At 41.2% G+C, this 25302-nt stretch overlaps 1 protein-coding gene across 2 annotated transcripts in view; it reads left to right on the top strand.

Annotated features, from left to right (window-relative positions):
* Window positions 1–25302, top strand: part of BAIAP2L1 (BAR/IMD domain containing adaptor protein 2 like 1) — an 85293-nt gene that overhangs the window by 18441 nt on the left and 41550 nt on the right. For both annotated transcript variants that reach the window (XM_082644367.1, XM_082644366.1), the window contains exons 2-3: window positions 4104–4179; window positions 9088–9174. In XM_082644367.1, the coding sequence (XP_082500493.1) occupies window positions 4104–4179; window positions 9088–9174 (163 nt within the window). The remainder of the gene's footprint in view (window positions 1–4103; window positions 4180–9087; window positions 9175–25302) is intronic.

Here is a 25302-nt window from a genome sequence, read left to right as displayed (position 1 = left end):
GTCACACAAAAACCTGTACATGATTGTCCATATCAGGTTTATTTGTAATTGCCAAAAACTGGAAACAACCCAAATGGTCAACAATTAAATGGATAAACTGTGATACATTCATTCTCTGGACCACTGATAGCAAAGAAAGGGAACAAACTTGATATGCCCAGCAACTGGGATGGTTCTTAAGGGCATTGTGCTGAGTGAAAAAGTAAATCTCAAAAGGTCACATACTGTGATCCACTTATATTACATCCTCACAATGACAAAACTATTGTGACTGAGATCAGCGGTTGCCAGGGCTTAGGATTGGTGAGGAGGGTGTGGCTGTAAAGGGGTGGCATCAGGGAGATCTTTGTGCTAATGGAACAGTTCTGTATAATAACTGTGGTGACGGTGACTTATACAAATCTATACGTGTGATAAAATTTCATAGAAACAAGGCACACACCCCGCAGATTAGAGACATGAAAACTGGTAAATCCAGATAAGGTCTATAGTTTAATAGTGTTGTACCAATGTTGGTTTCCTGGTTTTGATGATGTACTATGGCCATATAAGTTACCATTGGAGGAAGCATACATGGGAACTCTTTGTACAGTTTTTATAACTTCTTGTGACTCTTAAACTATTTCAAAATTAAAAGCTTAAAAACAAAACAAAGAACTTGAGGAAAGACGATAGAAATAGCAGCTGTGGCGACAGGTCCCCGTGATCAGGTAATGGGGCTGACCATCTTGCAGAGGGACTGGTGAGGGGTCAGCATCGGCTCTGGAGCTTCATGGCTACTGGTTGTGAATGAGGCTCAAACGGCTGACTGGCTCCAGGAAAACAAGCTGAGTGGACTTCCAGTTAAGTGTGGCCTATTGACCTCAAGTCTTTTTCTTCTCTTCCTTTTGAGAATACATTAAAATGATGGCAAAGGAACTTAAAGAAAACGCCTGTAAATCCATAGTGTAGAGATCTGAAAAAGGAAATATCAGTTGACAAAAGGCCTAAAGAAATTTGGGTTGTTAGAAATGGATGGAGGTGTGGTAACTGCCTTAAGAGAACTGAAAGAAACTGCAGAGAGGAGTACCAGTGAGAGCTGGTACTAGGAGAGAGAGGGCTAGGATAGGAGTTACACAGGTGGTTAAACTGCCAGGTCCCCTTTCCTGCCCCAGCCACCACTATTACAGCTGCTCCCTTGGCGTGGCAGCCTGGAGATTCACTCTCAGGATGTGTTGAATCAGAGGCACTCTGGACTTGGAAACACCAGCTGAGGTACTGGAATTCAGGAAAAATCAGCACAGGAAACCTGTGGGATTCCCAACCCCCTTCCACACCTGGGAAAGCTGACCACCTGGTGATTGCCCCTTCCCCCGCCCAGTGATAGGAAATTAGAAACTTCTCTGGAGAGACCCAGTGGCCCCTGGTTACCGTCACTTGGCCAGTTTCTTTACAGCTGACTTGCTGTCCAGTCACTCTGAATGAAGCCTACTGGTCAGTAGCCACCCTGTATGCACACACACACACTTCCAGCCAACATTTTAGGGCTTTACTCCTAAATACAAACTGACAGTCAAGGATCACCAGACATTTGGGGAAAGCCTCCAACACAAAAGACAGTTGGATACCAAACAATGAGAAGAAATAACCAGACAATATGGGGAACTGGCAGAAAATATCCCCAAAATTACAGTTTATTCAGATAAGAGATGATACTGCATCCATAAAACAACAGGATGCTTTTAAAAAGGAATAACCAAAAAAACCTGAAAAAGCCCAAATTAAAAATATGATATCAAAAGTTTGAAAAACATAAGAGGAGTTAGAACGTACAGTTGAGGACATCTGTCAGAGATAGAACAAAAAGTGGAAAATCAGAGAAAAGGAGTAAGATGATTAGAGAATAAATCCAGGTCATATAAAATCCTCCTCAGAGTTCCAGAGAATGAAGAGGCAAGAATCAAAACAGGAACACTTTTCAGACCTGAAGGACATAATTTTCTCTATGGGTAGGGTCTGTTGAGTGCCCAGTAAAATAAATGAAAAAAGTACCCACACTGAGACAGCCCATTGGGTAGTTTCAGAGCACAGGGATAAAGAGAAGGGTTCCAGAAATAAGCCCCCTCCCACCACCTGCCCCCCACCAAAAAAAAAAAAAAAGTCATGTACAAATAATAGCTGACTTCTCAATAGCAAAATTGGATATTGAAGACTGGAGCAATATCTTTAAAATCCTAAGGGAAAATCACTTTCAACCGGTAATACACAGCCCAGCGAAATACCAGTTAAATGTCAAAGTAAAGATAATTTCAGACATGTGGGGACTCAAATTTACCTCCTGCGTCATTTTTTAGGTCACTCTTGGAGAATGATCTCCAGCAGATAGCAATAAATGAAGGAGGAAGGTGTGGAATCCAGCTAATGAGACTGTCACACAGGGGACCAGAAAGGGACATGCAAGGGCAACAGTGTGGCAGGAACGGTCAGGCCAGACTGAGTAAGAGGATGGAGAGTCCTTAGAGGAAGTTCTGGGGGAAAAAATGGATGAAAGATTAGCTGACAGCTTTGTACATTTGAAAAACAGTGATAGGCTCCTGTGAGATCCCATGGAGCATGTGGAAACATTTAAGGTAGATACATAGAAAAATCTAAGGCGGGGGTGGGAACGAGACAATTATTAATCCCAGGAGAAACAAAAAGAGTATATCAAGAAAGGAAGCATAATTCTTGTACATTCCTTGCATTGTAGTGACCAGTATTTACAAAGTCATAATAAACCTTGACTGTTGATTTACCAGGAAACTGTTATTTAATTATATAGGAAAGACTGGGAAAGGAAGAGTAGGGTTGTCTGCCGTAGCAGAAATCCAGTAGTTATTGTCCAAAATTGAGAAGTCAAGAATATTCATCAAAACTATGGCAGCAAATACAAAAGAGCACTTGCAAGCAAGCTGTTATGTGGGTGTAAGGCCAGGGGTAGGGAAGGGTTGGGGCAGGGGTTCTTTTTCACGATAAGCCTTTATACTGTCTGATAAAGTTATTATAGTCTTTCTGTACTAACTCGTAATGGAGAACTTTTTATCCTGAAGAATAATGTGTCAAGTATCTGCCCCTTTGGATGTTGTATGGTTTTTTATTCTTTTTGTTGCTTGGTCCTCTACAAACAAGGTACACATTTTGGGAGGGGGGTAAAGGGATTTGGCTGGTCTATCTGGAATGATTCATATTGTAAACCTTATGGTTTGTAGGTGTGACAGATATACGTCACCATGTGTTCTGGGTCAAGAAGCCAGAGACCCATAGGAATGATTTCTTGTCTGTACTTCAGATTTAGGGTAGCATTTTAAATTTAGGCCAATGTTCTAAATAGTTGCCTGTTTTATACTTGTCATAGCACTTCTCTCTATGTTTATGACCTTCTAGTGATACAGAAATGACACTTTTAAAAATGAAAACCATGACATCTGCGGAGTTAGAGCATCATGAAGTCCATAATGGGAAACCACGTCTCCCCCTCCACTGCTGTGAGCACAGGACCTACTGCACACTCCATGAATAATGAATGAACTGATGGCTAGGAAAAAAATGCCAGTGACCACCTAGAAAGAAAGTTCTAGGCTGGCCTATGTCTTAGGGCCGTCAGCAACACCCACCCCCATCCCTTCCCCAGTAATTAGGCAGAGCAAAAACATCTCTTGGAAATTCCTGTTCTACTGATAGCCAAAACACTGCCCATATAATTAAGTTCCTATCATGTGCCCCTGTTTCCTAGCACTATCATGACAGCCATTAACTTACCTAAACCCAAAAGGGAGCATCAGCTTCTGGACTCATGGTCCCCACAGGGTGTACTTTATAGTGATGGAATGTCTGCTACCTGCTTCATTTACAGTAAATTCTAGGCAGCTCCTGGGCAGGCAGGGAACTGCCAGGGTCACATGCACCTCACCACTCCATCAGTTAGGATGGAAGTGCTCTTCACTACTTTCAGATCATGACTTTGTGGACGGTACCATCAGGCACATGTGGGGATCCTAGGCTATGCAGTGACACCATCTAAAGATTACTTGGTCTGCCGTTTGCTTATTTTATTAATTTGGTTTTTTTGTTTGTTTGTTTTTCAGAATGTTATGGAACAGTTCAATCCTGGGCTACGAAATTTAATAAACCTAGGAAAAAATTACGAAAAAGCTGTTAATGGTAAGTCTGTTTTCTAAATTTATAAATATAGAGTGCATATGAAAGCCATTCATTAAATATTTTACTTAATTATTTTTAAATGCTTGCTACTGAATTTTTAAAATATCTTTAAATTGGTAGAAACTGTTTACAATTAATTTGTAGAACTTTGCAGTGATAGGATATAAGTATACCTGAAATGAGTAGGTTGAATAATAGGCTACCAAAAGTGACATATCTTATATATCAGATTTTGCTTTTTGGCACTGCTTAATCTTTTATATCATTGACATAAACATATTTTCTACTTTTTACACCAAATTCTTTGTAAACTAATAACATATATAAAAAGTGTACTTAAAATTTTAAGATCCTGAAGCATAGGAATTATTCTCCTTTTTATTTATGTAGAAGAATTTCTTGTCTTTGGGTGTATCACTTTTGATAGTAATATGAGAAATAAAATGTTTTAGCCTGAATGGTAAGACATCTAAATTAAAGGTTGAACTTAGATTCTCATTTCAAAATGAGTGCTTAATTTAAAATGAACTCAGGCATTGGCTTTTTTTTTTTTTTTTTTTTGCAGTTTGCGGGCCTCTCACTGTTGTGGCCTCTCCCGTTGCGGAGCACAGGCTCTGGACGTGCACGCTTAGCGGCCATGGCTCACGGGCCCAGCCGCTCCGCGGCATGTGGGATCCTCCTAGACCGGGTCACTAACCCGTGTCCCCTGCACCGGCAGGCGGACTGTCAACCACTGTGCCACCAGGGAAGCCCCAGACATTGGCTTTTGTCTCTCTGTGAACCAGAGTTTACTGGTTTGAGCAGATTTCATCTGAGGAGGCCAGTGTGCATCTACATATGCATTCCCCTCCCAAAAGAGGAACGTTATCAGTGATCACCTTGATGTGGACCATTTTTTTAAAAGTCTTTATTGAATTTGTTACTGTATTGCATCTGTTTTATGTTTTGGTTTTCTGGCCCCGAGGCATGTGGGATCTTAGCTCCCCAACCAGGGATCGAACCCACACCCCCTGCATTGGAAGGTGAAGTCTCAACCACTGGACTGTCAGGGAAGTCCCTTATCAGTGATCACCTTGAAAACTCAAGATGCTAACAATCACCAAATTCTAACATGGTCAGAACAATTCTCCGTATGTAGCAAGTGTCACCCCCAAAATATTCAGATCCCAGTTTTACCATCTACCCTGGTTCACTAAGACCAGCACGTAACATAAGCAGAAAATTTAGTTTCCAGCGGTTTGAGATTTGAAGAAGGCTTCAGACCAAGCTTTGTGTCTTTTTTCCCCCTCTTCTTTCTCTCTTTCACGATACCCCACCTTTGGCTGCTCCCTGATGATGTTTTGAAAATAAACCTGCGCCCCCACACCCTCAGTGTGAGCCTGCTCCAGGAAAGGGGAGGTGCTGGCGAGACTCGGGACTTTGTATTACAGATGAACTATCGTTTCAGTCACTGCAAAAGTAAACTGCTTATTGACTTCCTTCTGGATCTCTGTGCTCTTGGCCAGACGTGTTCAGTGTCAGGATATGCAGCAGGCCTGGGATTTCCCTCCCTCTCCCTCTAGCAGTACCAGTGACTCCTATGGGTGCCCCCTCCCTCCTTCAAAGAACTGGAGCCTTGTTTTGGAAGCTGACTCTCTCCTGATGATTACCTAGTCACAAGACCACAAAGTCATTGCTTTATCCATCCCCGGGAAGGAAATCACTCTGACCTGCAGTGATTTTTTTTCTTTCTAGCATGAGCTGCCTCTCTGAGGTGGAGTTTTACAAGGTGATGCAGTGAAGAGCCCACAGCTTAGCCTCCTGCTAACAGGGCTTCTCCCCAGCAGCCTCTACCACTTTAACACCTCCTGGGGCCTATTCTGCATTTCATAAGGTGTTCCAGGATTTCTACAGGCCATCTGTTTTTGGCTGAAGCCATTGAGAAACTTCAATAAAATGTGAAAGTCGTTGGTAAGAATCTGTAGTATAGTCGAGGATTCCAGATGTGCAGTCAACAGTTAGATTGTAGCCCAGCGCAGCAGCACAGCTGATGAAGAGCACAGGCCGAGCAGCGTCATAGGAGTTTGAGCAGGAGGCCGGTGGGGTATGGAGCAGGCAGGAGGCTGTGTAGGAGCTGAGCCAGCTGACAGACGTTAGGTTTCAGTAGGCAGACGCTGCTTACTAGTGCTTCAGGCAGAAAAGACAGTATCCAAGCCGAGACCGGGGGTCCACGCTAGCATGGGTGAGAAGCTGTGAGGGAACAGTAAAACATAAGGTAGAATAAGGTCCTACTATGAATGCATTTGGATGCAGCATCTGTTAGCTATTGCCGCGTTAAGACAATAGTTCGTTATTTTCAGTCGTCCTGTAAAGGCAGTGCAGTTGTCTGTACACCTGGGACTCTGCAGTTGCAGTGGACTGGGGCTGAGCTCACTTCCTCTCTCAGGCATAGCTGGCTGTCCCAAGAGTACAAGCCCCGTGGGAGTTATACCTGCTCGTTCCCCATTGGCCAAAGCAAGTCACATGACCAAACAGCATATCAGCGTCCTAGACAACTACACCAGCTGGGAATTCCGGGAGGTGTGATTCATTGAAGGCCATGACTGTAAAAATCTACGATGAACTCTGTGGAGTGTGACAGGCTTACCCTGTGGCCAGTGGGAGGCCATTGAAGGCTTTTGAGCAGAACTGTAACCTAGTGAAATCATATTGATATTTTAAGGAAAGTTTTTCTGGTAGAAATGTATAGTTTAGATTGATGAAGTAGTTGATCAACCACTAAAAATTAATAAGCTTCATTCCTTAAAACAGTAAGTGGTAGAAAATCTCTATCCACAAAAGGGGACAGAATTATGAAAATATTAGTTTATTTTTTCTGGATAAATTATAATTTTTAAGTTAATGCAGCTTTATCATAAAAGCAGGATATTTTACTAGACTAATAAGGTTAAATAGTTTTAAACATAAGTCAACAGTTAAAAAATTTCAATGTGTGGATGCAAACCAAAAATTTTATTTAAGTGTTGTGTAATCCTGCATTACCATTCTCCCCCGTTAATTTGCTTTTCAGCTTATCAGCACCTTGCAATTTTAAATCTTCCCACTAAAATATTACATATATTAACTTGACAGTTTACTGGCTATAAACCTTGTTTTTCGGTGGAGTCATCTCTTTTCAGTGCTAGCTGAGACCAAAGAGTCCAAAAGCACCATGATTTAGAACTGCCAGGGTTGTGTGCACCGCCTCTGCTTCGCCATTGACCTTGGACATGTCCCAGAATATCTCTTCTCTGCTCCACTTCGTGAAATGGGGTGATAACATCACCACCCTATGTCTTAATGTAGTGTGGTAGATTAATTAATTTAAGTAATGATTTGGAAAGTTTACATAAATGCTATTTGTTACTGCTCTTTTTTATAATTACGCTTTACGGTTATCCTTAGCCTTATGAAATAATAGTATAGTAGAGCATTAGATTTCATGAACTTGTATATATATGTAGTAAAGGCTGTAACTTTCATATAATTTTTTTTAAATTCTACAAGACATGCAAAAATAGATTGATTTGCCATGAAAATACTACTTTTTTTGGCCTGCATATCTTCAGCGAGACTTGGGCATTAATTCATTCTGTGACCTCCTCCCCCACCTTTTTAAAACTTGAAATACCTTTTAAAATCCATCTTTTAAAAACAATACTCATTATAAACTGGTGTGGCCTCAGGTTTTCTTCTCAGTGAGAGGAAAGGAACCTGATAAGGGTTGCTTAGGGCTCTTCTATCTCCCAAATCCTGTGGTCTCCAAAGCTACCGGGCAAAGTGATGTCTGTGTATGAAGCTAGCCTTTGAGCAAGATAAAATATTTTCTCCAAAGTCACACTAAATAGGCTAGATCTTATTGAAAAGCTTGCTTGTTGTACACCTTCAGTCTCCTGAAACCCAGCCGGTGTAAAGTGACAGAAGGAATGGGTATTAGCAGCTTCCATTAGTTTGTCCAATACTCACACTGTTAGGGCATTTTATAGATTCAAATCCTTTGTTTCAAAAGGATAACTAACTTGCCCAAGAAGCTCATGTTGTTGGAAGTAACAGTAGAATTCAAACCCAGATTCGTCTTGCTCCTGACTCCCACCTCCAACCTCCCCACACCCCCCCAAAAAAGAAAAAGGAAAGGGGAAAAAAAAGGAAAAGAAAAAGAAATCAAAAGCAGATTTCTGTACCTTATAATGTAGTTTTCAGAATCAGTTTGAAAGGAGAAATGTGATTTTTAAGATAGTTAGAATCCAGCTTGTATAGCAGTAAGAGTTTTCCTGTCTCTACCAAAAAGGAGCAGAAAGAAAAGCAGAGCATTCAGTTATTTTTCAGATAATTTCATTTTTTTAAAAATGATAATATATTTCAGATTTCATAGATTTCTCTCCTGGCAACAAGTATAGTAGTTGCTTGTGTCTCAGAATATCTTTTTCAATAGAAAAAGTAAAAATGCCATAGAAGGCCCAGGCGCCTAGACCAGCCCACACAAGCCCCTCTAGCTAACAGTATTGCAGATCTGTATTGCTGTAGAATGACCAGCTTGCTGCAGTGGATGTGTTCCAGCCCCAATTCCGTGTTAGGAACATATCGCCTCTGGAGCTGGCCTGAGGAGTAGGTGGAACCTTCTCCGGACCCCCAGCCTCTGCCGCTGCTGAAGGTTCCCCAGGGCTGGTCGGAGGCGAGGATCCCATGAGGGCTTTCCGGTGGGTGGGGGGCCTGCAGGAGTGCAGTGGAGGGACCTCTGCCCCCGGCACAGCTCGCAAGCTCAAGCCCCGCCCCCGGAGAGCCGCACTTGCCTCAGCCACGAGGGACTCCTGGGTGTTTGGAAGAAAACCTCTGTCGTTTCCTCCTTTCCATGTATAAGTGATGATTGTGTGTGTCACCTTCCCTGTCTAGCTATGATTCTGGCGGGAAAAGCCTACTACGATGGAGTGGCCAAGATCGGTGAGATTGCCAGCGGGTCTCCTGTGTCGACAGAGCTGGGTGAGCTGACCGTCCGTTACATATACACCCAACTTGAGCGCGGTTCCGAAGCCTTCGTCCTGCGAGCCCTGATGAGAACATACGAAGTGGCCCAGATCCAGAATGGAAAAGAGGGCTAGCCCAGCACTCGGGTTTGTTCACCTCTGCAGTGATTGACTCCTCCGTGGTCTGTCCAAAGTGGAGGCTTAGTTAAGGGTAGGCTACTAGGAACTGGGCTTCTGCCTCTGAGGTTTGGGCCCTAGTTCCCTGCTGCTCCCTGAAGCGTGAAGCCGGGGGAGCCTTGAGCCACATTTTTAACTGAAGGGGATGTGCACACAGCCTCCGGCCTCTGGCAGAGCGTTTCCTGTGACTCACCTTGCAGAGTCCAGCCCCTTTACGTTCTGCTCTTGGCCGTCGCTGCTTCCACAGTTGCTCTCAGTTGTGATTTTTCCGGTTTTGCTGGTATGAATCGATCCCCTGTGCACACGCAGAGGGCGAGGGCAGCCGCACCCTCGGCAGCACCAAGGCTTCTATTTACAGAGCCGGTTCACTGTACCATCTCCGAAGTGGGGAAAGGTGGATTTTTTTTTTTTAATAGCCCCGCACGTAACCATCATTTTAATAACTTGTTAAATATGTTTGACTTGACAGAGGGTAACATTTCACAGTTTAAAATGTTTGTCAGAATTTGAAAGGTTCAGAAAACCAGAGGAAAGGATTGGTAAAGTGTGTGTTTAAAGAAAGGTGTGTTCCTCTCCAATTAAAAAGTGGAAAGGGAAGCAGAGGGGCAAAGGAGCATATGTTTAAGGTTCAAATAATTCACACCATTCGTATGTTAAGTGTCTTGAGGGTTTTCAGGATTGCTTGGAAAACTCCTAACTGACCCATAAAAGCCAAGGAACAAATCAAGGTGTGATGATGGTTCTGGGGTTGGGGGCTGGGCTGCTGCGCCTGCAGTGGATCTGGGCGCTCGTTAACATTCTCTGACAGCTTTTGTACCGGAAGAGTTCATAGTCTTGAAATCTGTAGGCAAAAGCTAAGCCTGAAGTGATGCTGGGTGATGAATAAGTCAGTACTGCGATACTGAATAGAATCAGTTACGTGTAGAAAATTTTCAAAGCCCTGACTTGTATTCTGTTGTCCTGGCAAGGTCTGAACTATAGTAACTCTGTCCAAAGTGGATCAGTTTAATAAAATACACACTGTGTTATGTAGACAGAAGCAGATAATAAAATTTAGGACATTTGAGGGATGATTGGGGTGATTATAGGTTCCAAAAATAGAACTAAATTAAAAAGAAACAGCCTATTTGTGTCAGGCATCAGGGGAAAAAGAAAGTATGACCCTTATGTTAAAACATATGGCGCTTTAACTCACCGTCATTCAGTTTGCCTTTTTAATGTTTTATGATTCTTGCCACTGTTTAAATAAGACTTCTGTTCCACACCTTATTTGATTCAGCTGTGAGTTCATAATGTTGAATCAGCTGTTTCCACAGCAACCGTGTTGTTATAAACAGGAGCTTAAAATTTCGGTTTCAATAAGGAAAATATGTTGCAATGGTGCAGTTTCTTTCATGTTTGTATTTCATTCAGAGGGAATGGAAATTACTTGCTGCCATTTTTGTTCCAAGTTGTCCTTTTGCTTATATTCACTCTATCATGTAGTTAATTTCCTACTCATTTGCAGCCATTCCATGATAAAGTGCAATCCTAGTAGGAGTTGCTTTTGGAGGCCTAACATTTACTTCTTTTGATTTGCTTAGTTTTTTATTTTGTTGTTAAAGTTCAGACTAAAATACTACCCTATATCTGTTTAAATTCCTGTATGGAAGAGCACTGGACAATTCATAGAAAAAAGAGAGACCTAAAGTTGATTGTACCTTTCTTGTTTTTCAAGAAGATTTTCTGATCTAGTTACTGACATTTTGGTATTGGTCTTCATACTTTATTATGAAACTTATGTTATAAATTCCATTTGTTAAAAACTGAAGGGGTATTACATACGTGAAGATTATGAATCATTTCAAAATTTTCATTCCTGAAGAGTACTATCTCTGAAAAGCCTTTCTTTTCCCATGCCCCACCCCCCGCAAAAAAAATCCTATAGTTATACAATTTTCCATTTAAAATTTTTGCTTTGGGAGGAAAATACCCTCTGGGTAAAAATATTTACTTAATTCATAGAAATTTGTAGTGAAGATTCAACTTGGAAAACTTGGCCAAATACATTATTAATGTAAATCAGGGTGGCAAAGCTAAGCATTTCAGTCTCTTCTCACTTTAGAGGAAAGAAAAGGTGTGTGTGTGTGGGTGTTGATTAGCCTTTTACATTTTGTCTTCTGGGTCGGCCTCTGTTAGTAGCCCAGAGCTGCAGCAGTACCATTTCTGACTTCTAGCTATGGGTGTTTTCATTTTGATATCCCTCTTTTGGCATCAGCTCACCCAGTGCTGTGTGACTCATTTAAGATGCTCTTGCCCACGAGTAACAAAATACCCAGCTAACAGTGGCATAAGCAGTAAGGATGTTTATTATCACACATAAGAAGGCCAGGAACAAGGGGTTCTTGGTTAATCATTACTAAGGACTCTGGTTCTTTCTCTCTTTCTTCTCATCCTAAAGCCCAGCTCCTTATGGTACCAAGATGGCTGCCCTGCCATTGCTGGTCTCAGGCATCACATCCTGCCTCTTCCCACTATGTCCAAAAGCAGGAAGGAGCACCCTTTACAGAGGAGGAAACCTTTTCCCAGGAGCCCCAGCACACACCCTCTTGTCCCCTCTGGCCTGATTTGGATCACACGCCCGTGACCCAGCAGCAGTAGAGGTTTCCCAGGCATGGTTGGCCAAGGGATACATCGAGGGGAGAGGGCACAGTTATTAGGAGGACACCCGATGGTGCTACCAGTTAGGCAGCTCTGGTTATCAAAGGTCTTGTTTCAACGGCTTTCAGTGAAAGGAAAGGACTTAACACACGTGTTACTGCTTTAGCTGTGCCGTGAGCTGCAAAGTGCTGCTGCATTTTGCTTGTGTCTCTGATTGGGATCGTGTTTTTCTCCCACATGGGTTGTGTGGTTTTACTATCGTGTGTACTTCACACTCTATTTATGATTGTTGTTTCTCCAGTAGACCACAGCCATCCTTCCCAGTCTATTCCTATTTGGGAAGTGGGACTCCCAAGCACAGAAGATGAATTAGGGATGTGGGTTAGTTTTTGTTTTTCTGTCCTTTTGCTTTTCTTCTCAAGCCTTTGGGTAACTTTTCATCACGAACTCTTGGGGCATCTTCCCTGCCTCTGCTTCTCTCTCCTTTCTTTCCTCCTCTCATCTTCCTCTCTGCTGACATACCTGCATGGTCTCACAGCCTCTTTCATCACTGCCATATTTCTTTCCAGGCTTTTCTTCTGGTGAGTTTGTGCCTAAGAGCCAACATTGAGTGCATGCTCTCCTCGTGCACAGGACCCAGTGCCCGACAGGGCCTTTAGTTCAGTGTCTCATTTAGTCCTCAGAGCCGTCCTGCACAGAGCTGGGTGCAGGCACTTCCACTGTCTCCGTTTTCCACGTAAGACCCAGAGGTGAAGTGTGTGCCTGGGTCACACAGTTAGCAGGTGGTCCGACTTGAGGATCTGAGATCTTCACCTCTGCACTTACTGCACTTCACTGAGGCAAAGGGAAAGGAAAGAGGCAGCCAATCACGGGTTGCTGAAGAGGAAGAAAACAGTAACCCCACGACAGGGACCTTTTCAAGAAGGAGATGGGAGGGAATCGTTGGTGTCAGAGCAGCCGGAGACTGGAGAGGGGATGGCAGGTGTGGTGATTGGAGCTCACTGGCCCCCTCGGAAATGGTGGCTTCACTAGGGTCCTGACCATAAACACCAGGTGTTACAGGGTTGAGGAAGATGGAACTAACAGAAGTTTTACTTACATATGTATGCCTTCTTACACATATTGCTTGACTTTTGTACAGCTGTGCTTCACATAGAAACTCAGGTCTCACTAAGTGCGTGTTGTGTGCCGGGTCCTTCGTGTGTTGCCTCTTCTCATCCTCAGGAGCCTCGTGGATAGATGTTTCCTCTGAGGTCTGCAGGGTGGATGCTCACCCCGCATTTCCCTGGGGAGACTGGTAGACCATAAGGGTAAACTTGGCAGTCACAGCCTTCTGCATGGTGGTGAGATAACCTCCATGGGCAACCACATTGGGTCCTGTGTCCTCAGCCATGTGCTCTGCAGCCAAGCAAGGCAGAGCAAGGGCTGTGGAGGTCGTGACCTCTGCGAGAGGATGGTAGGTGGCATTGGTGCTGCTTGGAACGATCCTGTGACCCAGGACAGGGAGGCCAGGCCAGATTGTATTTTCCCCTGAGACTGCCCAACACCTGAGAGATGCTCAGTGAAGCTTGTGTTGTTATAGTGCCGCTGTCAACTTACACCACCCTGGGCAACACGTCACCTCATGAGTGGTTGGCAGGACTAAGGGAGAGGACGGCAACACGTTCTGGGTTGTTTGAAGATGAAATGAGATAATGTGCCTTGTGTTTTCTAAAGTTTCACAGACCAGAAAGATGCCTCTCTGTTGCCGCTTCATATGTTCACAAGTATTTGAGAACTCAAAAATCATACCAATTTTTTTCATTGACATTATTCTCTTCCATAAAGTAGGTGATATGTTTGTAAGAATATACATTTTTGCTTGATTATTCAAGAACAAATTATTTCAGTTCTTTCCATTGTATCTTCATTTTCTATTTCATTAATCTCTACTCTTACCCTTGTTTTCTTCCTTGTACTATCTTTGGGATTATTCTGCTCTTTTTCTAATTTCTGAAATGATACATTTAACTCATTAATTTTAAATTCAGGTAGGACCACAAAGATGACCATACAAGTTAAAACCATGAAAAACCATCTTAATAATCAATGGGGAAAATTATGATTGTCCTGTGACCTTTAAAAATGTTTGCCAGAAACATTAAAAACTCTCTCACTTTCAGTTATAAATGTGTAAGGAAATGGAAAAAATAAAACTGATATTTATTTAGTACACAGTACTTTAAAGCATTAGAAACACTGATAGTTAAAGCATTTTTATTTATTTGTAAAAAACTCGAGTTGTTTCAACAACTCTTGTCGCCTTCTTGTATAACTTAAGATACAATATGCTTTCGCAAATTGTCATGCTCCTCTCTAAGCTTGGATCAGCTTCCAGCATTTTATCCTCGGTGATTTCAACGTTGTGAGATAGCCTTGAGAGTTCCTTTAATGTGAAGTTTTTTTGGCTGGTATCACTTTCTCTGAAACACCTTCATCCTTTTCACCACAAACGCTTTCCTCAATTATGTTGATGATTCTGGGCTTCACTCCATTCTTGTGGCTGTACATCCAGGGTCTCTCAAACAGTAGCAGTGTTGACGTTCCCACAGGCAGGTATTTCTTCTGTAATTCCATTTACAGTCATTGTTACCACTTTTAATGTCTTTGCTGCACTTCCTCTTTCAATTATTCATATTTGTAACACATCACATGGGTTTGTCACTGGGAAACAAGGAGGCAACACACCTACACACTTTGCTGTCTGTGTGCTGTATTTCCAGTCCTTGCAGCAACACCACACTGTCTTAATTACTGTAACTTAATGATAAATCTTGATATCTAGTAGGAGATATCAAGTAAAGTAAGTAGATTTTATTCAAGATCGTCTTAGCTATTATAGGACTTCCGCATCTACACGTTCTTTAGCATCAGCTTGTCAATTCTCACTAAAAAAAAAAATCTCGGATTTTTGACTATAGATTGAATCTATAGATGAATTTAGAGAGAACTGACTCAATCTTCTAATCCATGAAGATGGTATATCCTTTTACTTGGGACTTCTTTAATTTCTGTTAGCACTATTTTGTAATTTTCATTGTAGAAGTCTTGCACATTTTTATACGTGCATTTTTAGATACTTATGACATTTTTGTCCTATTGTAAATGGCTTTTTAAATTTTTTTATTTTCTATTTTTTATTTCTGTTGAGATTTCAATTTGTCATTCTTTTTCATTACTATAAGTTATATTTAGTTCTTTTGAAATCTGTGAATTAATTTTTATCATTTTAATAATAGCTTTATTGAGATCTGATTAACATATAGTACAATTGCCCCATTTAAAGTGTATAGTTCAGTGGTTTTTAGTATATTCACAAAGTTTTAAATTATCACCACAGTCAACTTTAGAATATTTTCCTCACTCCAAAAAGAAATCACATACCCATTAGCAGTCACCTCCCATTCACCCCCAACTCCAGTCATATTTAACCATTAATATATCTTGTCTCCTATAGAGTTGGTTTTGCTGGACTCTTCACATAAATGGAATCATACAATATGTGATCTTTTGTCACTGGTTTCTTTCACTTAGCACAATGATTTCAAGGGTCCTTCACATTGTAACATGTAGCAGTACTTCCTTTCTTTTTATGGATGGATAATATCCTATTGTATAGATATACCACATTTTGTTTATCTGTTTTATCAGTTGATAGATATTTAGGTTGCTTCTACCTTTTAGCTATTAAAACATACTGCTGCTATGAACATTCGTGTACAAATTTTGTGTGTATATACATTTTTCTGTCTCTTGGGTATATACTTAGGAGTAGAATTGGTGGCTCATATGTTAACTCTAAATTTAACCCTTTGAGGAACTGCCAGAGTGTTTTTCAAAGCAAATGCACCATTTTACATTCCCACCAGCAGTGTACGAGGGTTCCAACTTCTTTAAGTCCCTGCCAACACTTGTTATTGTCTGTCTTTTTGGTTATAGCCATCCTAGTGAGTGTGAGGTACTACCTCATTTGAGTTTTGATTTACATTTCCCTAGTGGTTAATGTTGAGTATCTTTTCATGTTCTTACTGGTCATTACATATCATCTTTAGAGAAATGTCTATTCAGATCCTTTGCCCATTTTTACTTGGGTTATTTGTCTTTTTATTATTGAGTTCGCCAATCAACTTTTAATAAAGTTTTGTTTTTCTCTTTTGATTCTTTTTATTATCAATGCAGTTTGAAGTTCTTTCTTTATCTATCTATTTATTTATTTATTTATTGGCTGCATTGGGTCTTCATTGCTGTGCGTGGGCTTTCTCTAGTTGTGGCGAGTGGGGGCTACTCTTTGTTGTGGTGTGCGGGCTTCTCATTGCAGTGGCTTCTCTTTGTTGCGGAGCACAGGCTCTAGGTGCACAGGCTGCAGTAGTAGTGGCATGCGGGCTCGGTAGTTGTGGCTCACGGGCTCTAGAGCGCAGGCTCAGTAGTTGTGGCACGTGGGCTTAGTTGCTCCGTGGCATGTGGGATCTTCCAGGTCCAGGGCTCGAACCCATGTCGCCTGCATTGGCAGGCATTCTTAACCAACGTGCCACCAGGGAAGTCCCAGTTTGAAGTTCTTGACAGTCTAATTCTGCTGATGTTTTATGGTGCCTCTTGATTCTCATTCATGTGGAAATATTTCTGTATGGGTTTTATTGTCATCTCATTGTTCTCTTCCATGTTGGGGTCACCTATGGAGGTGTAAAAGTTTTGCCATTGGAAGTCACCAAGAAATGAAATGTAGAAATGCCAAGCAATGGTGGAGCTTCTCTCATTTAAATATGTTTAATTATTAGAAAATAAAAATAGTTGATGGAATATGACTTACCATTTGATAAAATTCTTGTAAAATATTTAGAATGTGCAAATGAAATGCTCCTTTATTTTCTGTCATATCCATACTAACAAAGGTATTCTGCCAGTTTTGCAGGGAAAGTGACTCAGACTTTATGGAAAATATCTTTAAATGTCTTAAATTTGTAAGCTATTCTGATTACCTAAAACTTAAATAATGGCAGGTTTTAATGTTCTATAAATAGGCTAGATACACAGCCTTCTCCCAAGAGTCATTCCTAATGGTTTTCTCTTGAAAATAAAAGGTCCTTTATGAATAGAGTCTGTTCTCCTATTATAGAGAATATTGAGGAAACGTGTCATTGCTTTTTCTCAACTATAATTGAAAGTAATAGAAAAATTTTACTGACTCAAGAGAATTGCCAAATTTTAGTCATTTTTATGCTAAATGGGCTGAACCACTAGAAGATTACAGTAAGAATTAGCATATATTTTGAAGTAGCCTTCAGATCCGCTTTGTTAAAGCATCACCTTTTATCAGTTGTACCTTAACTGAGCAAACAAGAACCAAGGGGCTGGCCAGCACCGACTTGAAACTAAAATTTTATTGGGACACAGCCGTGCCCACTTGTTCATGTGTTGTCTGCAGCTACAGTGGCAGAGCTAAGCGGTTGCAACAGAGACCTGAACTGTTCAACCCGGCCCCTTGCAGGCCCTTACTTGACAGCAGAAGGCCTTTAGGGTCATCCAGTTGCTTAAGTCACTCAGGACGGAGCCATTGTGTGAGGGATTTGATATCCTTTTCTCCAAAGCAAAAGCAGCTCCTTCCCATGTGCGATCTAAGTGCTTGGGTTTAAGACTATACTTTCCGGGATCATTCCTGTAGTCTGTTACTAAGTGCTTGGGTTTAACACACATTAACAGCATGATCCCAATAACCACAGCGTGTAAGCAGCTCTGGGGCGAAACCGCCTTGCCCTGTTGGGAGAAACAAACGAACAGACAAATGCAAAGCCAAAGACCAGAGCTCTGTAGTCAGGATTTGGCAGGTAAAATATTTTAATCCACTGTGTTTGTTAAATAGTAAGTCATATGAATAATAATTCATGTGACTCAGATCGTCAGGGTGTGTACCTGTAGCCGTGCACATAAATCCTTATCACAGATACACAGTTCAACTCAAGGAACAGTGCTCATTTAAAAGAGGAAACTGAAATTTGTCTAAAGCTTCCTAAATCAAATGACGTTTATTTTTTAAGACTTAGGAAATATGGAAATGGTGGAAAGGGAAAACAGAAATGGTCAGGGGAAAATATTTTGGCAAAATATTCAAAAGAAACTTTGAACCAGTTTTTTCATCTTTAAACCATAGAAAAATAAAGCTTGTTCTCACTTATTTCTCAAGGAATAACAGGGGACTTTCTTCAGGGAATTGACAAATTTCCTGTAAGGGGTAAGGACCTCAGCATTACATAAATTTAGACTATGTTATTATGTTCCAATTCAGCCAGCTATTACATTATTTATGCATGTATGTATGGCTGCATTGGGTCTTCGTTGTGGCGCCCGGGCTTTCTTTAGTTGCATCGAGCGGGGGCTACTCTTCCTTGCGGTGCGTTGGCTTCTCACTGTGGTGGCTTCTCCTGTTGCGGAGCACGAGCTCTAGGTGCACGGGCTTCAGTAGTTGCAGCACGCGGGCTCAGTAGTTGTTGCACACAGGCTCTAGAGCACAGGCTCAGTAATTGTGGCACACGGGCTTAGCTGCTCCGCGGCATGTGGGATCTTCTCGAACCAGGGCTTGAACCCGTGTCCCCTGCATTGGCAGGTGGATTCTTAACCACTGCGCCACCAGGGAAGCCCACATTATTTTGAATCATCTTTTAAATTGTTTGGGCCAGTTTCTTAAATTGATCACAAAACAGAGGATTTTATCTCCTCACCATCAGGAAACCTAGAAAATCATAAGTTTTCTTTTGTTATTGATAGAATGTTTATTGATCATGCAACTAAAAAAATATATTTATTACAGTTTTGTCTTGTTGACACTCAAAATCCAACCTGACAGTCTTGGGTCTTAAAAATAAGAGCAGAAAAAAATACCTGAAATATTTTTTTAATGTTATTCATTCACAGAAATATCGTAGATAGATTCCTGAGGTCTAGATAAAATAAAAGAATTCATGCCAGAGTCAATGAGAGAGCTAAGTTGAGTCAAAGCAGTTGTTATTGACCAAAACCATTTATCTTTTAGTTGCAGGTGAGGCTCACTTTAAAGAGATTAAAATCCTTTCCGCAAAAATAGGAAACAGTTAGTAGGGAATTTATTTTATTTGCTTAACATTGTACCTGACGTATGCATATTAACTCCGGTACTCATCGTGATAGCTCTCTGAAGTGTGGGTACTATTGTTATTATTATTTTCATTTTACAGATGAGGAAACTGGGGTTCAAAGAGAGTTAAATAACTTGCCGAAGTCACCCAGCTGGTTAACGGCTGGTTAATTTGAGCCCAGGTAGTCTACCAGCTGCGTGGCCTGTTACGCTGATTTAATTTTCTACATGTCGAAAAGATGGGCTTTTTCTGATATGATTTATTTTATGGCAGTCAGATTGTCCTGTCCATTATAGTTCAGCAGATAAAAGGTTGTGTTAAATAGTGAACCATCATATAGTCTGAAACTGATTCATCATGTGAGTATGATTCTGTATTTTGTGTTTTTATCAGATATAATCAAGAGTTTGTATTTTGTATTAGGAGCATTGATTACATGACCATTTATTCCAACTTTGCAAATGACTTGCCATTTCAATTTTCATTTGCTCCTCTTTGGGAGCAAAAAAAAGATCTAACTGTAGAGAAAGATAGGCTTATAATTTATAAATGTATAATTTATAACATCTATATAAGCACATACCATATAAGTCCATATATCATCTAGGCATATTGGTATAAGTATATATAAATTTCTAAAACTGTGAGAGGATGTTCTGTGTTGTAAATTGTACCTCCCTACAGAAGTTATTATAAGAAAAGCATTCCTTCTCCCAGCTTTGAAGTAACCATATGTGCAGATGATGTATTATAATTAGTAAAAACTACAGGTATAAAAGCTAAGATGTCAAATCAAGATGAGTCATTTTAACATTTAATGCTTCCTGACGGCATGATGGGCACATCCTGAATGTTATTACCTATTTTTCAATGCACTTTATGATACTTGCCCGTTCTCTTAAATCTTTGAATTTTGAAGTGTGTGAAGGGAAAATTATCTTGTTTAGACCCAGTTTTCACAATTATTTAAATTGGTCTTTTTCTCCTCAAAGGATATCATGTGTCCTGTCGACTCCGGTTGGGGAGATGATAGGACTCCTTATTCTCAGGCTCTCAGCCGTGGCCAAAGAACAGCGGTCAGGGGGGCCACAGCAACTGTCCAGGCCTCCACGAGGCAGGGGCTGGGGGCTCTGCCTCGTGACCGCCTCTGTCGTCATTCGCGAGAGCTACCCACATCCTCTCACAAATGCCCGCGGGTGTCTTACTCTATTCATGGTGCTTTGCTGGGCCTGAAATTAGGAGTCAAACAAAAATACAAAGTTCTAACACACAAATAGGGGAAGGGACTTCACAGCAAGAAAGAGTGGCTCTGGTCAGAGGCACCAGACACAGCAAAGGGTATGGCCCCTGCAGTAGGTTGAGGGGGGAGGACAGCGAAGTTAAAGGGAGAGGGACACGGCGGAGACAGGTGTAGTTAGAATCGTGGTGCGGTGAGGCCTGCCTTGACCCTGCCAGCCACATGTTCCCAAGCACACGGGCATGCTGCGGAAGAGAATGACAGCCTTGGCGGGGGGGACATGGTAGATTTGTTAGCGCTCGTGGGGTTCTGAATGTTTTTGGTCTTCAGCCACGTGGAAGTAAATGCACTTCGTCAGGTACTCTTTCCTGGTCTGGATGCCTTAACAAAATTATTAAAAGGAAGGATGCCAGTGTAAATCAGCTATCCCTCAATTGAAGGAAAAAAGAAAAAGTAAGGATGACAAAGGAGCACATGAAAAGCTGGTCAACACCATTAGCCATTAGGGATTTGCACATCATAACCACAATGAGATACCACTTCACACCCCGCAGCAGCTGTAATTAAAGAGATGATAGCATGTGTTGGCAGAGATGTAGAGAAACGGGAACCCTTGTGCATTGCTGGTGGGAATGTAAAATGGAGTAGCTGCATTGAAAAGAGTCTGTCAGTTCCTCAAAATACAGTTTACCTTATGACCCGGCAATTCCATTCCTTAGATGTCGCCTCAAGAGAAATGCCCATACAAAATCTTAGCATTATTCCCAGCAGGCACAAGGTGGAAACAACCCAAATGTCCAGCAGCTGATGAACTGCTAAACAAAATATAGTATATCCATACTGTAGGGTGTTATTCAGTCATAAAGAATGAAGTACTGACACATGCTACAACATGGATGAACCTTGAAAACATGCCAAGTGACAGAAGCCAGATTAAAAGGCCACATACTGTAAGATTCCATTCATACAAAAGTTCTAGAGCAAATTCGTAAGAGACAAAAAGCAGATTGGTGGTTGCCGGGGGCTGGGGAGAGGGGAGAATGGGGAATAACTACTTGATGGGTACAGGGTTTCCTTTTCAGGTAGTGAAATTTTTGAACTGGATAGTGTTGATGGTTGTACAGCATTGTGAATGTACTAAATGTCACTATTGGTAAATTTAGGTTATGTGTATTCTACCACCAAAAAACCCCCTCAAAAATAAGTATGCCACTTCTGAGAAGTCCCCAATATATGGGATATCCTAATTAATTCGTACTAAAAACAATATAATAGACACTGTAATGATTCAAGAGGCTAGTGGTACACATTTCCCAGCCCCTGTGAAGGGTTTTAGTTGGCTCTGTCCGACTCAGAATGAATTACACAGTAAATGAATTTTGAGGTGCACACTTCCAGTTATAAAATAAGTAAGTCATTGGGATGTAATGTACAGCATGATGACTATAGTCGATAATATTGTAGTGCATATTTGAAAGTTGCCAAGAGAGTATAACTTAAAAATTCTCATCACACACACACAAAATGTTTTGGTAACGCATGGTAACAGGTGGTAACGACTTCTTGTGGTGATTGTTTTGCAGTGTATACAAACATTGTATCATTTTGTACACCTGAAACTAATACAATATGATATGTTAATTATACTTCAATATAAAAAAAACTTTAATGAATTTTGTTGGCGTTAATGGAAATACAAAATTCAAGAGTCTCATGTAATTCTCACAGCAGTCCTCTGAGGAAGGAGATATCATTCCCATTTTATAAACAAGAAAACGAAAACTTAGGTTAAATAACTTGTCTAACTTCACACAAGTGGTTAGGAGTGAAGCTGGGGTTTAAATTCCAGTTGGTTGATTCCATGGCGAGTGCAGGGTTTCCCACAGACTCCGAGTTTAAGCTTTAAGGCCTCTCAGTTTCACGACATCTTTTAAAACCTTGTACTTAATTTTGAATTTGTGATTTTGTACTCCTTAAAGAGGACCCCACAAAAGTTGGATTTCTACACAGGGAACAAATTACAAAAGTAGTCTTTAAAATCTGGAAGACAGGGTGTGCAACAGAAGGGTGTAGTCGCTCGTGTATTGTTCCTGAAATCCAGTGGGAGGAAGTGACAGGAAGCTGGCATTTGGTTCAGTATAGAAAATGGCCTTGGGACAAGTCCTCCTATAAAACCTGCAAAGGAGCTATGAATAGCTGTGCTTGCAGCAATGTCTCAAGAAGGATTCTGAGGCTGGGGGAGGTATCCTGATGGTCCTTTAGCAGTGTCTGCTCTAGGGAGGTTCCAGAGGGGGAGATGGCAGCAGTTAAAACAAATGTGCCACCACTGCCCTGCTAAGTGAAACTTTCAGTGAGAAGTAAGCTCTAGGATGAGCTTAGAAATGTTTGTTGATGGACTAAATGAGTGTATCAGGTAAAGGTGTTGAGCTCTTGCATTCTAACTCTATGAATCAGGTTTTTCTGGGCTTTCTTGAAACCATGACTGTCATTTACAGCATTAATAAACTTGGTCCCCACCTTCAGGGTATCTACAGCTTAGTAAGGGAGATTATGAGAATATATACATACATACCTTTAATACAGGACCCAGTGCAAGAGTAAAAGGTACAAAGGCTACAGGACTTCATGGGAGGAGGCAATCACACCCACATGCAGGTGGAGGAGGTCGAGGCAGACTGAGTCAGGGGGTGCTGTAATCCTGAGTAGGAAGGGGGTGGTTTCTGGTGGAGGGAGCAGGTGGAAGGGACAGGGGATATTTCAGTTTGCCTGGGATTCAGGGTTCATGGAGAGGGTCATGAGTGTAGGTTAGATTTGGAGCCTTATTACTTTGAGTGATAGGCTACAGATTCTGTGTTTGTATGTCTCATTTCAAATTGAAGTAAGAGTATTATTAGGACTAAAAGGTTTTGCATTATTAAAAGCTGACTAATATTTTAGGAACATGAGTTCAAAGATAAAAAATTATGAGATGACTAAAAAGGCAAATTAAATGGCACGCTCTTTACAACTAAAAACTGGACTCTTAGTGTCCAGAATAAGTCTATTCCTGTAACTCTTGAGTGCAGTGAAACTGATATGTGTATATGTCTCGGGTATTTATAACTCAAAGCCATAGCTGATAGCAGCTTCCATTTTTATAACAGTAGAAACTTGTGACATACTAAGGTTTCTTTTTTCTCTTCATATATATATGAATAAATGTTTTAATATTATCTAACTTTTATTCTGTACTCAATCCTGCCCAACTTTCCACTTCGTATTAATATTTTAAAACAACTTATGAATCCTCTAGGAAGTTTAGAACTTGTTTTATAATGAGTATTAAAATACACTTCAAATATTTAAAAAATTAATACTTTTACTGAAAACTGAACCTAAGAAAGAGTTTCTTTCCTTATTATTTTAAAATGTCTGTTTTAAAATAATTAAAACCCGTGTCTATATAAACTATCTTGGGCACTGCTTTTTTTTTTTTTTAAATCAAAGTATAGTTGATTTATAATGTTGCATTAGTTTGTGGTGTACAGCAAAGTGATTCAGTCATATATATATATTCTTTTTCAGATTCTTTTCCATTATAGTTTATTACAAGATATTGAATATAGTTTCGTGTGCTATATACAGTAGTACCTATATTTTATATATAGTAGTTTGTATCTGCTAATCCCAGACTACTAGTTTATCCCTCTCCCTGCTTTCCCCTTTGGTAACCATAAATTTGTTTTCTATGTCAGTAGTCTTATTTCTGTTTTTTAAATAAATTCATTTGTATCATTTTTTTAAGATTCTACATATAAGTGATATCCTATGATATTTGTGTGACTTCCTTAACTTAGTGTGATAATCTCTAGGTTCATCCATGTTGCTGCAAATGGCATTGTTTCATTCCTTTTTTTTTATGGTGGAGTAATATTCCATTGTATATCTTGATATATACCACATCTTCTTTATCCATTCATCTGTCGATGGACACTTAGGTTGTTTCCATGTCTTGGCCATTGTAAAGAGTGCTGCTGTGAACATTGAGGGGGCACTGCTTTTTTAACTTAACATTCCACACATATTTCTTTGAATTCATAAGTAATCCATTTACTCATCATTTTGATGGCTGCCTACATTTCACTTCTTTAACTTTTCCTCTGTTGGCACGGAGGTGGAGTCCCAGTGCTGGGGAGGAGGGTGAGCATTGTGGTAGCGGGATGAGTACAGGGTTTGTTCTTCTTTGCTCTTGTGAAAAATTGTCCTTTAACTAAACAGAAAAGTCCTTCTATGGTTTTCTGAAAAGCACATAAAACCAAATATTCAGTAATCAAGGGATTACAGTAGTTTTTCTTTCCTCATTTAAGTAACAGTATGCTCCATTCAGTGAGCATCTCTGCTAGGCGTTGTTCTGATCACTTAGGGGTAAATCAATACACGGAAGTCCCTGCTCTTGGGAACTTGCATTCTAGTGGGTGGTAAACAGGTCTAATTTGCCAGGCAGTAATGAGGCGAGGGGCCACAGATGGAGGAAAGGGGTGAGCGCAGCTGGTTTGGGTGGGGCGTTCAGGGACGTGCAGTCAGGAGGGAGAGCGGATGTCCCAGGAGACCGTTCCGTGGAGGCCGGCAAGTGCAGCGTTCCTGAGGCCTGGTGAGCTTGGGTCCCAGTTGGGAAGCCGGTCGGTTGAGGTGCAGTTCAGGATGGGGGGAGGGAGGGGATGAGGGCTGGAGGTGGGCTGCGCGGGTGGGACCAGGCCCCGTGGGGCCTTGTGGGTCATGGTAAGAACGTTGCCTTTTGACCTGAGGTGAGGGTGAGGGGCTTCTGAGGGCTTTGGACTCCGGAGTGGCAAGGTTCTTCCTGGCTCTGCTCAAAGAATAGGCTGTAGAAGGGTGGGAGCAGGGACACGGGCTGGGAGGCTGTTGTCCCAGTGCAGGTGAGCCAGAACGCTGGGTCGGCCTGGGATTG

Source organism: Mesoplodon mirus (genome assembly GCF_964341445.2).
Source record: "Mesoplodon mirus genome assembly, chromosome: 15".
Taxonomy (NCBI): domain Eukaryota; kingdom Metazoa; phylum Chordata; class Mammalia; order Artiodactyla; family Ziphiidae; genus Mesoplodon; species Mesoplodon mirus.
Note: the sequence above shows the minus strand (reverse complement) of the source record. Positions and strands in the feature narration are given on the sequence as shown.